The sequence below is a fragment of the Nothobranchius furzeri genome, chromosome 5 (assembly GCF_043380555.1).
Source record: "Nothobranchius furzeri strain GRZ-AD chromosome 5, NfurGRZ-RIMD1, whole genome shotgun sequence".
Classification (NCBI taxonomy): Eukaryota; Metazoa; Chordata; class Actinopteri; order Cyprinodontiformes; family Nothobranchiidae; genus Nothobranchius; species Nothobranchius furzeri.
The window spans coordinates 3,845,039-3,860,527 of record NC_091745.1 but is presented as its reverse complement, the minus strand read 5'-3'; the positions used below and the strand labels follow the sequence as shown (position 1 = coordinate 3,860,527).

Genomic DNA, 15,489 nt, shown 5'->3' with positions numbered 1-15,489 from the left:
GAGGTGGGAGCGTCACGTGATCTAGTGGACATAACTGAAAACTGCAAGACGTTTGGTCGTAATGTGTTACATGAGCATCAAATGTATAATCAATTGAATCACACTCTTTTACATATTTTCCTACTATTGTGATTGTTAAACATGAAACATCATGCAAAAATATTACAAGTTCATAGAAGCAAAACAGACTTTGCACACACACACACACACACACACACACACACACACACACACACACACACACACACACACGTGTGTATATATATATATATATATATGCACACAATTCCTATATGATTTTGAATTTTCTAGTATTTATTTCAGCACAGTTTTTGTTCCCCACAATAGTTTTTATTTTCTGATGTGAGTCTGGACAAACATTTTGCCCAAAACTCCAAAATTATTTTCTACAAACCTAAACCAATGGTTGCAATAGCAAACTCTGATTTATATCTGCACATTTTAAGTATTAAATAAATAGTTGTTTTTTGTTTAATTGACAGCCTGGAATATTATACTTTTGTAGATATAAAATTACCTATAGCCAATATTGAGTTTCAAAACTTACATTTGGCAGTAACAAGTGTCAACATTAACAACAAATTTTATAAATTTGTATTTTCATAGAATAACGTTAAACTTGCCTCTTGGGGTCTGGTGGAGACATTCCAGTCCCCCCCCCCCCCCCCCCCCCCCCCCCCCCTTTGCAATCTACAAGACTGTTGTCAGGGTAACGGGACATCGCCAACCAGCAACAGCGGCTGTAAGTGGTTTTAACGGTTTCAACCACTTTACAGTTAGTTGCCTGAAACGATTCGAGCTTTAGACGAAAATCCTAAAGAAATGGGGGTCCACGATGATCTTCGCGTGGAGTGGATCCGACAGAAGCTAACAGTTGGTTTTGGTTTATCCAAGTATCCCGAATGTTTTGACGAACTCCTGAGTCGGGGCAATGGCGCAGAAGAGGAGACAATCATCCGGTTTTTAAACGGCGTCTCCGAAGTGGACTCTGTTTCATGGCTTTTCTTCTTCAAACATATTAGAGAGGAGGAAATAGAAGAGCAAGTTCCCGTCGGTAAGTGTTTATGTGGACAAACTCGCCTAAAACACCAAAATTATCTAGACCAACGGTTGTAAAAGCTGAATCAGACATTTACATATGATGTCGTAGGCTACTGAAATGAGCTCCCTAATTGCATTAGAGTGAATCCACCACATTATTCTGGCTGGGGCAGTTTTATACGGTGCCTACTGGTGATTTCTGTGAACATCTATGGAACTGACTGCCTCAGAAATGATGATATAAAAATCATTATTGTTGTTGTTACACTGAATAACCCAAGTATCTAGGACCTCAGAGCAGAATAACGGCGTATCTTCAGATCCTGACCACGAGTCCTTCAGTGAAGTGGTGTCAGCGACAAATGACAACTATGTAAGAAATTTCCCACAAACTTGTTTAAATTTATTTTTAAAACACCTTTCCAGGTGATTGTAGGGATGCAGAAAATACAACCACCTCTGTTTTTTTCTTTGTGTTTGTTTTCAGAAGACTGAAGTTAAAGTTGTCCGTCACGTGGAATTAAACGTATCAGTGGACGAGATTCCAGAGAGATTTCATAAGAATCCTAAAAATCCTGTCTTCTATTTTCGACGAAACCTTAACGGTGACGTAACTATTTCACTGTAAAACAAAGTTAAGTTCACATTAAAATCACAGACAATTAAATTAAATTAAATTTTACTTTGTAACAGAGACTGTTGTTCACCCAGTGGACATGAAAGAAGCCAATACTCTAATGACTAGGTTAATAGACCTTGGTATGCAGAGTGGAGATCCACTTGAGGCGTTTCGAAGGCAACTGCTCCATGTAAGTCCATAACAATGAAACATTTGTTACATCTGGCTCTTTGTAAATAAAGGTGTATATTTCTCTGTCACCTTTCAGGTTTATGTACCCTGGTTTACTGCTGAAGCAAGAGCAACAGGTGGTCCCCAAAAGGAAGCTCCTACTGATCTGCCTCTTATGGGTCGTCATTCGGTGCTCACCAGTGTGCACAAATACCTCGGAAAGCTCAGTCAAACAATCCGACAGATTCATGCTCAAGGTTTGTTTGGTTCACAACAAGAAAATAAAGGGAATGAAAACAGAATGTATCATTGAGGGCCAGAAACCAGGAAATAATTTGAACTGAGTAAAAAAAAAAAAACATTTTCATCATGATGAATTTATTCTGAGTACAGTTGTCATGACTCGAGGTAAGTGCCTAACCCAAGACATGCAGAATCAGACTCGACGAGTAGGTTGAGTAAAAGAAAAGTTCTTTATTCAAAAAGCGGGAACAAAAATAGCACAGGGAAGTCCTGTGGGAGATGAGCGGTGCAGCTCGAGTCCACGTAGCGCTTGGGGTGAACAAGGGAGGCGTGAAAGCCGAGGTGAGTGCTGGGCAGAGGGTGAGCAATCCGGGATGGGTGAGGTAGCAGAGAGGGACCAGACAGGAACAACGGAGGAGGATGGGACGTGGTGTATGTAATCCAGAGTTCGAAACAGCGAGGGTGAGGCAGGTTGTGTGAGGATCCTGAGGGAAGGCAAACAAACAGCAGACGTAAGGGGTAATCCCAAAACGTAATCCACAAATCAGTCCGAGGTCAGAATCCAAGTAATCCAAGAGCGAGTCAAAGCGAACAAACAAGTACAAATGGCCTGTATTTGATATAGCGCCTTCTAGAGTCCTGGAAACCCCCAAGGCGCTTTACAACACAATCAGTCATTCACCCATTCAAACGCTGGTGGGGATGAGCTACACTGTAGCCACAGCTGCCCTGGGGCGCACTGACAGAGGCGAGGCTGCCGAGCACTGGCGCCACCAGTCCCTCCGACCACCACCAGCAGGCAAGGTGGGTTAAGTGTCTTGCCCAAGGACACAACGACAGCGACAGACTGAGCGGAGCTCGAACCTGCAACCTTCCGATTACGAGGCGAGCACTTAACTCCTGTGCCACCGTCGCCCACAAAAGTACAAGTACAAGTGGCTGGGGCTACCTAAACTGGTGCAATCATCTGGGGTTGTAAGGTGTCTCCATCCTCCTTTTAAACCTGAGTTCCTGATTGGGAATCTCCTGCTGCTGCAGCCCCCTCCGCTCCTCACCTGTGGGAAATCAGCTCAATAACAGTTAGAGTGGAGACGGTGTCACTCACCTCGGCTCGGGAACATGACAACAGTGTCTTTGCCCTAGATGAAATTGTACTCCAAATTCCTGACCTGGACCTGGAGCTGGAGGTGAATGTCCTGCTGAACAGTTCTGAGACAGTAGAGAGGTTGGAGCAGTGTGTGATGAACTGGCAGACTCAGATTACCACCATTATGGAGGAACAGCAAAGCAATCAGCCACAGGTTTGCAATGATCCATCATTCATAAAATTACAACATAACTGATCGTTTCAGGGACTGGAGCACATTTCATCACTCACGTGTCAAGAAAAGAACATTTTTCATTCCTCTAATGATTTGGTAGAGGAGGGGAAGGGTTAATTCAGTGATACATCTTTGAGAAGTGATCACCTGTGATTCTCTTTCAGGCTCCTGGACCTATTGCAGAGATAGAACTTTGGCGGGACCGTGCTTCTGTTCTCAGTGCTCTGTGTCAACAGCTCAAACAGCCGATGGTACAGAAGATCCTGGAAGTCACGACTAAAGCAAATCCAGCCATTATTCACACCCTCAGTGGAACCATTGCTGATCTATCTAAATACTACTCAGAGTCAGATAATAATGTATTTTTCCTTAAGACGCTGGAAAGACACTTTTTGGTGAGTAGCCTTGTTTCTTTACACCCAAGTTTTTCTGAACAAATGAACAAGTAGGCGTTGGTCCATTTGTTGTGGCATCTCCTCCTTTAGAGGCATCTTCTCCTTTAGACGTGTTGTTGTCCTTTGTAGAATTTGGCTGCTGGGGCAGATTTTACCATGATGAAGGAGACCATCCCTGACATGATGGAGAGCTTACAGATCGTCTGGCAAATCTCTCGCCACTACAACTCAAACGAACGTATGGTCCCTCTAATGGAGCGGATTGCGTGGCAGCTTTGTGAGCGAGTGTCTAGAGGACTTGATGTTCTGAAACTGTTCAAGTATGCATTAATGCTTTTCATTTTATGGTTGAAAACAGCTCAAAAGTAAAGTTTTGGTGCTAATTTGTGAAAACAATATAATCGTCTATTCAAATGGATTTGCTGTTTAAGTCTAACTTCACAAAACGCTGTGTGTTGAACAGAGTGAATAGGGAAGAGGCCTATTCCATGGTGCTTGGTGCTAAGAGTGTCCTGGAGCAGTGGAAGGCATCCTACTATGACGTGCGCGCTGCAATTGAAAAATTAGGCAGAGCACCTCGATGGGAATTTGATCGTAAAAGACTGTTTGAGATCAGCGATTACATGGCGTCTGTCTGCCAGGATCTGTGTTATGTGTTTCAGGTCAGGCTATTTATATTTAGTGAAACTCCAAAAGTTACTGGCCACTTACACAAAAGCCATATTGTAAATTTAGAACTTTTGACAAAGCTCTTCTGGATTTGGGGTTTTACAGGTGCAGAAGGAATTCCACAACTTCTTTGACCCAGACATGAAAAGTAGGGAACAGATCAAGGAAATGTTGATCAGACTCGATGGTCTAGTTTCACTTTTCGAGGAGGTCGGGTTTGATCCTTTCAGCATCTCAAAAAACGGCAACTGGAAAAAGGTCATGCAAGACTTTGACTCTGCACTTGGGGTAGGTCCAGGAAATGTATAACTAGACCAGTTAATATTCAGCATAATTGAATGAAGAAAGGTGGATTTTTTTTCTCAAGCTTGTTTGTTTTCTCACTCAGGTTATCGAGGAAGAAATGATTGAATTTGTCGATTTGTCTTTTAAAACTCTGCAGTCGTCTGCTGCTGCTTTTGAAATGCTGCTGAAATTCCAACAAATCCACTCCAGAAAGGCCATCGATGACCATTTGAAACAAAAGTTTAATGAATTCCTAGTCCAGTATTGCAGTGAGGTACTCTACTATCAAAATCTACAAAAGCTAGAAAAACTAAAATGTGGGGATGAAAGTATTTTGCAGTATGCAGAGAGTAAGTATTTTTGTTGCTGCTACAGGTTGACAGAATTAATGAAATCTTTGATGCAGAGAAGAGCAAACCACCTTTAGTAAAGTGTGAGACTCCTGTGGCAGGATCCATTACATGGGCCAGAACTCTTCTCTGCCACATTAAACAACCCATTCTTTCCTTCCTGAAAGTAGCACAGATGCTTGAAAGTGAACAAAGCAACATGGTGAGTTGTAGTTGTCTTCACTCTGTTAAAGTTCCAATATGGGAAAACATTTATGGTTTTCACAGTTTTCCTGCTCAGGTCAAAATCAAGTATAAGGACACTGCACTGCGGATTAGGGAATATGAGACGACGAAATATGAGGGCTGGCTGAAAGAAACTGAAAACAGCTGGTCACTATTGAAACAGCCTCTGCTGACTATCAGAGAAAACCAAGACCTGGTATGGACCACTCACTGTTACTCATATCAACTTGTTTCCCTCGTGTTTTTGTTTTATCGGCTGTCAATTGTGCACATTCTTCCACTTAAAAAGATGAGAGAGGCCTGTAATTTTCATCATAGGTGTACCTCAACTATGAGACAAAATGAGAAAGAAAGTTCCAGAAAATCACATTGTCTGATTTTTAAAGAATTCATTTGCAAATTATGGTGGAAAATAAGTATTTGGTCTACAAACAAGCAATGTTTCTGGCTCTCGCAGACCTGTAACCTCTTAATGGCACCTGTTGGAACTCGGTATCAGTATAAAAGACACCTGTCCACAACCTCAGAGAGTCACATTCTAAACTTTACCATGGCCCAAGGACGTAATTTTCACTTAAGAAGTGGGGGGGGGGGGGGGGGGGGTATATTTACAGTATGTTCTAATGGAAACAGGCTTCAACACAAACTGTTGTTTTCCGCTTGGTCCTAGAGCTCAACCAGTGTCAATTTAATATAGCGTAATATTGTTTTTGGATGGTAAAAAGTGCAGGGGTCAAAACTTGACTTTGGAAAAAGTGGGGGGGACATGTCCCCCCAGTCCCCCCCCCCAAAATTACGTCCATGCCATGGCCAAGACCAAAGAGCTGTCAAAGGACACCAAAAACCAAATTGTAGATGTGCACCAGGCTGGAAAGTCTGAATGTGCAATAGGTAAGCAGCTTGGTGTGAAGAAACCAACTGTGAGAGCAATTTTTAGAAAGTTGAAGACAAGACCACTGATAATCTCCCACGATCAGGGCTCCACACAAGATCATACCCCATGTGGTCATTATGATCACAAGAACAGTGAGCAAAACTCCCAGAACTACACGGGGGACCCAGTGAATGACCAGCAGAGAGCTGGGACCAAAGTTACGAAGGCTACCATCAGTTAAACACTACGCCATCAGGGACTCAAATCCTGCAGTGCCAGACGTGTCCCTCTGCTTAAACCCGTACATGTGCAGGCCTGTTCTAAGTTTTCTAGAGAACATTTGAATGAACCAGGAGAGTACTGGGAGAATGTCAAATGGTCAGATGGAACCAAAATAGAACTTTATGGTAAAAACTCTACTCGTCTTGTTTGGTGGAAAAAGAATGCTGAGTTGTATCCAAAGAGCATCATACCTGCTGTAAAGCACGGGGTTGGAAACATCATGCTTTGGGTGTGCTTTTCTGCTAAGGGACCAGGATGAGTGATCTGTGTAAAGGAAAGAATGAATGGGGCAATGCATCGTCAGATTTGGAGTGAAAACCTCCATCCATCAGCAAGGGCATTGAAGATGAAACGTGGCTGGGTCTGTCAGCATGACGATGATCCTAAACACACTGCCTAGCTAATGAAGGACTGCCTTCATAATGGGGATGTAAGAAAATATCGATATGGCATTATATTGTGATATTTTTTTCTCTGCGATATTATAGCAATATTCAAAAGCCGTGTATCAAAAATATCGATATCGGAGTATTTCGTGATATTTTTTCCTGCAATATTACATTGATATTCAAAAGCCTTGTATCTTATTTTTGGAACAATTTCCTTGCAAACGTTTGTGTATTTTCTTTTCTTTGGGTGCAATTCAAACGCCAACCGCTGGTTGGCAGCAGTGTGCAGTGGGTTGTGTTTCCACCATTGAAATGTAAATCCCTTTATGGAATTTTGTTATGAACCAAACACTTATCTTCCACCATCATTTGCAAGTAAAGTCTTTAAGATTCAGACAGTGGGATTTTCTGGATTATTTGTTCTCCTTTTGTCTCTCATAGTCGAGGTACACCTACGATGAAAGTTACAGGGCTCATATAAGTGGGAGAACGTGCATAATCAGTGGCTGACAAAATTTTTTTTTGCCCCACTGTATATAAATATCCTAAAACCTCTTTTTGTTATTTAAAGGAAGTTCCAAGACCAGAACAAAGCAAGAAAAGGAATGTGCACTACATAGTAAACTTTCCTCCACAATTAAGGGAAATGATTTCTGAGATAAAGCCCCTCATGTCACTGGGCTACTCTGTTCCGAAACAGGCAAAAGACTTGGTTATGTTGGAACACAGTCTCCTGAGGTGAGTACACTTCCTAAAGCACAGTGTAAACTAAATGTTAAACCGTTTATGGTGTCTCTGCTTTCTGCTGCTTTAACCTCATCTTTAGGTGTGCTGATGATCTGAACCACCTTATCGAACACTTTCACTCATTGTTGGACAGCCTGCGTGAGGAGCATCTCGATATGCTGCTGCCACTTATAGAAGTGGTCAAAAAAGAGATGGAATTTGGATTGAAGAAGCTCAACTGGTGTTTCTTGGGTTTGTTACCTTCACAGGATTAGCTATTTGCAGAACATGCAGTGGTTACATTATTCTTTCTGTTAGATTAAAGCACAAACGGTGTTTGGTTTTAGGGATACCTGAGTTCATCAGTCGAGGTGTCCAGGCTGTTTCTAAATTCAAGTCCATCGTCGACCAGATTCACAAGAACGAGCGTGCAATTGATTCCAAGCTACAGTCGATAACTCTGTCCAACTTGCTGAAACTGCCAGTATCTGATAAATCTAGAGACTTGCCAGGTAACACGAATTTAAGGAGATATTTACTGGTTCAAAAAATGAAAATCTACCAGTGTAACATTTTTTTTTAAGATATCAAGGACTTGTGTGACTACATTGAGGGAGAGCAAAACAAGACTCTGAATATTCTCACTAAGAAATATTCTGACATCAGTTTCCTCATCAATGAGACAGAACATGTGATTATGGAAACCAGAAGTGGCAAAGCCAAATGTATGGCTAGTTACTATAAATACTGGGAGTGCAAAGTGTTTGACTCCCTGATAGAGATGCTGCAGAGGTAATCAAGTTATGATTTACCCTTGTATGTTTTAGTGTTAAAAACACATTCACACACTTGTTTCTCCTTTTGTGACCTTAAGGAGCATTCAGACATTCACCACGGTGCTGATGGGAGACACAGCTGTTTTCAAAGCAAACGTCGTCCTGTTTACTGGTATTGTGTTAGAGCCACGAAGTGACGTCATCAACAGGATGATCATGGGGTGCATTAAGATGTGTATAGCGAGCACCAAGGTGAGCTCCTCTGGTGATATTTCTGGAAAGTATGTGCATCTAGCATCAAACTAGTGACTTGATCAGGCACATAATTTTGATTTCAGCATTTTCCACGTTGGATGGATGGGACCTGCATCAACTGCCCCATACAACTTGTGGATGGTGAAGAGGGGTCTAAGAAATTCACATTCTTCTGTGATGTGTCTCAGCATCCTCAGATAAAGCTAAGTGCTGTCATGGTGTCCCAAAAGATTGAGGAGCTGCTCCTCTCAGTGAGTCGCAACTTTGAGTACTGGAAACGCTACCGGTTTCTTTGGGAAAAGAACAGATTTCTTGTGACCGGAGAGTTTGCAGCCAAAAATCCATCCTACGCCAAGTATGATGATGAGATGAACGTCTTTGCTATGGCTAAGCAAGATGTGAATCTGGAGCCTCGCTGCAAGACGGAGAACGTGATCCATCTGGACCTATCGCCACTGCTTAACACATTACAGATGATCGCAGAGGCCTGGATCGATTCACTTGGTTATTTGCTAAACAAATCTGCCAAAAAGAATCTCTTCAACTTTAGAGATGAACTCACGGTACTGAATCATGCACCTCAGTCAGATGTTCCCAAGCTGAATGTTTCTGGATTTTTAACTTAATATTTGTCTTACACAACAGCAACTCTCTGAAAAGCTGAAGCAAAGCCCAGACACTGTGAACGACCTGAAGTCTGTTCTCAGCACCATCTCAGACATCAGAAACATGTCTGTAGACATAGAAATAAGAATCACTGATATCCAGGAGAGCTACAGAACCCTGGCCATCTATGAAGCTGAGGTACTGTTCAATTTGAAGTTGTTACTCAGAGATTGTACTTCTGACCCAGGTAATACCACAGTTCTGTGTGTGCCCTAGGTTGGAGAAGATGAAAAAGAGCTGGTGGCCATTATTGACCAGACATGGAGTGACCTTTACACAGAATCTAGACAAGTGGATCATAGTCTGAAAGATGTCAAGAAGTCATTTGCTGTGGTACAGTTTCAACAAGTCATTCATTAATATTTGAACTGAAAAGAATGTTTCAGAAATACACAGAGCCAACACATCTTTTTGGTTTCTGTTAAGATTACCAAAGAGAATGTTGAAGAGTTCAGACAGAACGTGTCCATCTTTGCTGAAAGCTTCAACCTGCATGGTCCTGGAGCTGTGGGAGAAGATTTGGATAAAGGTGCCTAAATCAAAACCAGTAAAGGAATGTTAACATGTGAAATGTTGACATTTTCATTGTTGTTGTTTTTTTCCAGGACTGAGCATCATGGACAAATATGAAGAAGACCTTGCCAAGATTGTGGCTGAATGGGAAGAGCTGACTAATGCTGAAAAGCTGCTGGACCTGCCTGTCACTGTGTGCCCAGAGGTCACCAGGATTCAGAAAGACATGAGCGGCTTAAGACCGGCTTATAATGTGTATAAAGCACAGAAGGTGGGAGGATGTTTGAATTTTCCCATCCTCAATTGATTACACACTTTCTTGCTTGAGTTGGTTCTTTTTTTACAGGAAGCAAAAGCAAGATGGTCTGAAACACTGTGGGTAGATTTGGACATCCAGATGTTACAGGAGAACATAGAAGGCTTCATCAAAAGCCTGAGACAGCTGCCCAAAGATGTGAGGGCTTTACCCGTTGCTTTTTTTCTGGACGCGAGTATGAAAGAGTTCAGAGAATCACTGACTCTTCTGCTAGACTTGAAGCACGAGGCACTCAGAAACAGGTTTGTCTGGAAAATGAAGAGTTTGAGTTCATTTCTTTTTCAAGGCTAATTTTTATGCCAATTTATTTATTTCACATCATGAGAACATTTGTTGGTTTTTCTTTTATCATGTGGTTACTTTATTATTGTTGTTTTAATTTTATTTTAGGCACTGGGAGGAGCTGATGGAAAGGACTGGCACCAGCTTTGAGATAAACCCTGACAGCTTTACTCTGGAGAACATGTTTGCTATGGAACTGCATAAATATGCAAACGTCATCAGTGACATTGTCACATCTGCTATAAAAGAGCTGAACATCGAGATGGTAGGTTTTTTTCTTTATACATCGGTAATAATAAAGTATCACAAAGTTGAATTAGGCTTGATTCAGTCAATATAGCTGTGAAATAGAACGTTTATGTGTTGTTTGTGTTTTCAGGGAGTAAAGGGAGTGGTTGAAAGCTGGGAGAAGATGAATTTCAATGTGCAGCCCATTTTTAAAGGAACTCAGAAACAAGGTTTCATCCTGGGCGCTGTGGATGAGATCCTGCTGAATTTGGACAATGATGTCATGAACCTACAGGGCATGGCTGGCAGCCGTTTTGTTGGGCCGTTCCTTGGTGCCATACAACAAGTGGAAAAAGAGCTGTCTCTCATCAGCGAGACCATCGGGGTCAGAGAATGCTGCTAATTTGCTGTTGAGTTCATCTACAAAACAGCTAACTTACAAAATGCACTTTGCACAGGTTTGGTTGGTGGTACAACGCAAGTGGATGTACCTGGAAAGCATATTTATAGGTGGAGACATTCGCTCCCAGTTACCTGAAGAAGCTAAGAAGTTTGATAACATCGATGAAAAGTTCAAAAATGTGAGTTGTTTTTATTATTTTGATAAAAACAAAAATACTTCATTATTGGACTTTATAAAATCTACTTTGCAGATAATGGATGACACCATGCGGAGTCCAAATATAAGGAGGTGTTGCCTTGCTCCTAACCAGCTAGCAGACCTGCACGCCTTGAGAAGTAATCTGGAGAGGTGCCAGAAGAGTCTTAATGATTACCTGGACTCCAAACGAAATGCATTTCCTCGCTTCTTTTTCATTTCTGATGATGAACTGCTCAGCATTCTGGGGAGCCGTGACCCTTGCTGTGTCCAGGAACACATGATCAAGGTAAAGAACTGCTATATATCAGCTAACAGTTTGAATATATCAATTCAATTCTTAGTATATGTGGCAAATACTTTGCTTAATTTGTTTAATTTTTTTTTCCTGTTTCACAAGATGTACGATAACATAGCGTCTCTAAGATTTGATGAGGAGATCGGTGGGGAGACAGTAGTTACAGCTATGGTGTCTGCTGAGGGTGAGGTGATGGAATTTAGGAAGCCTGTCCCAGTGGAGGGAAGAGTAGAAGAGTGGATGATGAAAGTTCTTCTGGAGATGAGGAGCACTAACTGGCGTATCACTAAGGAAGCAATATTCTACTACTGTAGAGATATGAGTAGGTAAGTGAGAGAGAGAGAGAGAGAGAGAGAGAGAGAGAGAGAGAGAGAGAGAGAGAGAGAGCTCATTAAACTTGTCGCTGTGTTTCTCAGGGTGGATTGGATGCTTCTATATCAGGGAATGGTCGTGCTGGCTGCTATTCAGGTGTGGTGGACCTGGGAGGTTGAAGATGTCTTCAAAAAAGTGAATGGAGGAGAAAAACATGCACTGAAGGACTACGCTGAGAAGATGCACCGCCAGATTGACGAGCTGGTTACACGCAACACTCAGCCCATGAAGAAAAACGACAGGCGGAAAATCAACACAGCGCTGATCATGGACGTCCACTCAAGAGACATCGTGGACAACTTGGTGTACAACAGGTGAACTTGAACTTTTACAAGTTTGAATTTTCGTCTTCACTAAAAAGCAGTGAGCTTAAGATGAGAACACAGCAACATTCAGATCTTTTTGCAGGATAACAGATGCACAAGAGTTTGAGTGGGAAAGCCAGCTGAGATTCTACTGGAAGCGGGAACAGGACAACCTGTTTGTGCAGCAGTGCAGCGCTTCATTCTCCTATGGTTATGAATACATGGGGTTGAATGGTCGATTGGTTATCACCCCACTAACAGACCGGATCTATCTGACTCTCACACAGGTCCCAGATTCTTTACAATGTGTACACAGGCACTTCCGAATCAGAAAACTTTATTGATTTTGGGAGAAATTGTTTATAAACCATATAAAATCTGCGTGGGTTTATTTTGTGGCATGATACCTGTGTACTTGTGAAACAGGCTCTCTCCATGTACTTGGGCGGCGCTCCTGCTGGACCAGCTGGCACAGGAAAAACAGAATCCGTCAAAGATCTGGCCAAGGCTTTAGGCTTGCTGTGTGTGGTTACAAACTGTGGTGAGGGCATGGACTACATGGTAAGAGGCATACACTAAGCAGCATCAATGGGGAAAATGTCAAATCTGTGATGTTTTCTTTTTTAAATAAAACCAGCATAATTTCTTTTTGATTTTAAATCCCTTTTATCTCGTATGCAGGCCATTGGGAATATCTTTTCTGGCCTTGCCCAGTGTGGCGCCTGGGGCTGCTTTGATGAGTTCAATCGAATCGATGCCTCAGTATTGTCAGTGATCTCCTCCCAAATACAGACCATCCGCAATGCTCTCATTTTACACCTTAAGCACTTTCAGGTAAATCTGTTTTGCAGGAATCGTTTAGAACCAGTAATGAATAATTTGAAAACTAATTTCTCAATTTTTTTCACTCAAGAACATTGTACTAAGCAATAACTACTTTTGCAGTACACGATAGGGAGCCTCTTTCCAGACCATGCTCCCCGAGAGAACGAAAAAATGAATGCAAGTCATTGGGGCTAAAAACACGATTTTATAATCCTGTTTCATATGCACCATGGATTTCACATATGATGTCCATGAATTTTAGACATATTAGGATGCCAAGAAAGCATTTATTTTCTAATGGGAAAAAAGTTGTTTTAGGTTTTGTGGGAAAATACGTCCAGGACTACAAATGCGCATCACCCAACTGACTTCATCGGACCAGACACGGAGAAGATTAGAGGAAAAATGGCTCTGAATTTAGAGATGTTTAAATACTTCTTTCAAGAGGAAAGAACCACCATAAATCTCACCATGTGGTACTAGCAGCTACGCTGGGGCAGAGGAAGTTCTGTGGTGACATCATAAATGCAACGTGCCGATGTCTGATTTGTAATTACGAATTTTACAAGCTGATAAATCTCAAAATACATAACAGGCATGGTTGAAATCCACATCATTGCCTTTCAAATTGAAATATAACATATGTGCCATCCAGGGCGTAAGAAAAAACGAATTAGAAAATAGCTCTTTTAGCCCCATTGACTTGCATTCATTTTTTCCGTTCTTATAGGTACCCATCTGCCGACCGGAAAAGGAGGAGACTTAGACTCCCTTTGCATCAGCTAGTTTGTTTTGTTTTGTTTTTTCGTTTGACAACTTTCTTCTCATAATCATTCAGTTTGAGGGGCAGATGATCAGCCTGGATGACCGCATGGGTATTTTCATCACTATGAATCCTGGCTACGCTGGCCGTACAGAGCTGCCCGAATCAGTCAAAGCCCTTTTCCGGCCTGTGGTGGTGATTCTACCTGATCTTCAACAAATTTGTGAGATCATGCTGTTTTCAGAGGGTTTCCTAATGGCCAAGGTAAAAATAATAATAATCCAGACAAAAAATAGCACATTTTGTAGGGATTCTGTCATCTAAGTAAGGAAAAGTCATTTTGTGTAATTTTTAGATCATTTTAAAAATGCATGTTTTATGTAATTTTTGTTATTAATTTTAGGTGCTGGCAAAGAAGATGACTGTCCTGTATAAACTGGCTCGGGAGCAGCTGTCCAAGCAGTCTCATTATGACTTTGGTCTACGCGCTCTGAAGTCTGTCTTAGTGATGGCAGGAGAGTTAAAAAGAGGCTCACCGGACCTCAGTGAGGTAGTATATAGCTTGGTACTGGGTCAACTTGTGTTTTTATTGGATATCACTTTATTGAAAGATAGATCATAGTGTATCTTCAGTAGCACAGATATATCTGAAAAATCTAAAAGATTGTGAAGGATTTTATTCAGACACTTTATGATGATCAACATATATGGAAATACTGGATGCGAGCCACTGGGGGCCCCCTCTGGGGCAAGGCCTGAGTTGGAGCACGTTGGGGAGCGCCTGGTGGCCCAGATTTCACCCATAGAGCCTGGCCAGACATAGACTGAAGAGGAGACATGGGTCCCCTTTCTCATGGGCTCACCACTCGCAGAAGGAGCCAAAGGGGTCAGTGCAATGCGTGTTGGGTGGGAGCCGTAGGTAGGGACTTTGGTGGTATGATCCTCGGCAACGAAAAGCTGGCTCTCGGTACATGGAGTGGAAAGAGCCAGAGTTGGTGCGTAACATTGAGAGGTTCCGACTAGTTATAGTCGGACTCGTCTTGATGCATGGCTCTGGCTCCGGAACCAGTTTCCTTGAGAGAGGTTGGACTTTCTACCACTCTTGCTGCCACTGAGAGGTGCAGAGGTAGACACAATTGTTGTCCCCCATCTTGGTGCATGTTCGTTGCGGTTTACCTTGGTGAATGTGGGTGGAGTGGGGGGTGGGGGGGGTGGGGGGGGGGGGGGGTCCTTACTGTGTTTGTGCTTACTCACCAAACTGCAGATTAGACTACCCTCCCTTTTTGCAGTCCTTTGAAAGGGCGCTCTTTCCGGTGACTCCTTTGATTTCCTGGGGTACTTCAATGCTCACGTGAGCAATGACAGTGACACCTGGAGACGTGTGGTTGAGAGGAATGCCCCCCAATGTGAATTTGAGTGGTGTTTTGTTGTTAGACATCTGTGCTCGTCATGGATTGTCCATAATGAACTCCATGGGAACATATGTGCTCTTGGCACCAGGATACCTTAGGCTGCAGTTTGATCGACTTTGTTGTCGTGTCAGATCTGCGGCCGCATGTCTTAGACACTCAGGTGTCAGAATGCCTCTTGAGTGATCGCAGAGGCAAAAACCCAGACGTGAGAAATGTTTGGAGCCAAGACTTCTGTATGGTATTGAGAAGATTTTGGTCCAATGGGCAG

The 15,489-nt window shown here is 42.3% G+C and overlaps 1 protein-coding gene across 1 annotated transcript in view; it reads left to right on the top strand.

Moving 5' to 3' along the window:
* Window positions 1-717: 717 nt before the first annotated feature.
* Window positions 718-15,489, top strand: part of dnah10 (dynein axonemal heavy chain 10) — a 45,982-nt gene continuing 31,210 nt past the window's right edge. Inside the window, exons 1-35 of the mRNA XM_070551345.1 lie at window positions 718-1,075; window positions 1,344-1,435; window positions 1,550-1,667; window positions 1,756-1,871; window positions 1,950-2,109; window positions 3,239-3,396; window positions 3,582-3,812; window positions 3,942-4,132; window positions 4,276-4,474; window positions 4,587-4,769; window positions 4,870-5,040; window positions 5,142-5,318; window positions 5,397-5,537; window positions 7,458-7,624; window positions 7,713-7,864; window positions 7,960-8,124; window positions 8,197-8,404; window positions 8,487-8,640; window positions 8,727-9,206; window positions 9,289-9,447; window positions 9,526-9,642; window positions 9,736-9,838; window positions 9,915-10,093; window positions 10,169-10,380; window positions 10,529-10,685; window positions 10,800-11,033; window positions 11,107-11,229; window positions 11,302-11,535; window positions 11,647-11,870; window positions 11,961-12,230; window positions 12,325-12,508; window positions 12,648-12,782; window positions 12,903-13,055; window positions 13,885-14,073; window positions 14,213-14,359. Of these exons, the coding sequence (XP_070407446.1) occupies window positions 844-1,075; window positions 1,344-1,435; window positions 1,550-1,667; window positions 1,756-1,871; window positions 1,950-2,109; window positions 3,239-3,396; window positions 3,582-3,812; window positions 3,942-4,132; window positions 4,276-4,474; window positions 4,587-4,769; window positions 4,870-5,040; window positions 5,142-5,318; window positions 5,397-5,537; window positions 7,458-7,624; window positions 7,713-7,864; window positions 7,960-8,124; window positions 8,197-8,404; window positions 8,487-8,640; window positions 8,727-9,206; window positions 9,289-9,447; window positions 9,526-9,642; window positions 9,736-9,838; window positions 9,915-10,093; window positions 10,169-10,380; window positions 10,529-10,685; window positions 10,800-11,033; window positions 11,107-11,229; window positions 11,302-11,535; window positions 11,647-11,870; window positions 11,961-12,230; window positions 12,325-12,508; window positions 12,648-12,782; window positions 12,903-13,055; window positions 13,885-14,073; window positions 14,213-14,359 (6,315 nt within the window). The 5' untranslated portion in view covers window positions 718-843. The remainder of the gene's footprint in view (window positions 1,076-1,343; window positions 1,436-1,549; window positions 1,668-1,755; window positions 1,872-1,949; window positions 2,110-3,238; window positions 3,397-3,581; window positions 3,813-3,941; window positions 4,133-4,275; window positions 4,475-4,586; window positions 4,770-4,869; window positions 5,041-5,141; window positions 5,319-5,396; window positions 5,538-7,457; window positions 7,625-7,712; window positions 7,865-7,959; window positions 8,125-8,196; window positions 8,405-8,486; window positions 8,641-8,726; window positions 9,207-9,288; window positions 9,448-9,525; window positions 9,643-9,735; window positions 9,839-9,914; window positions 10,094-10,168; window positions 10,381-10,528; window positions 10,686-10,799; window positions 11,034-11,106; window positions 11,230-11,301; window positions 11,536-11,646; window positions 11,871-11,960; window positions 12,231-12,324; window positions 12,509-12,647; window positions 12,783-12,902; window positions 13,056-13,884; window positions 14,074-14,212; window positions 14,360-15,489) is intronic.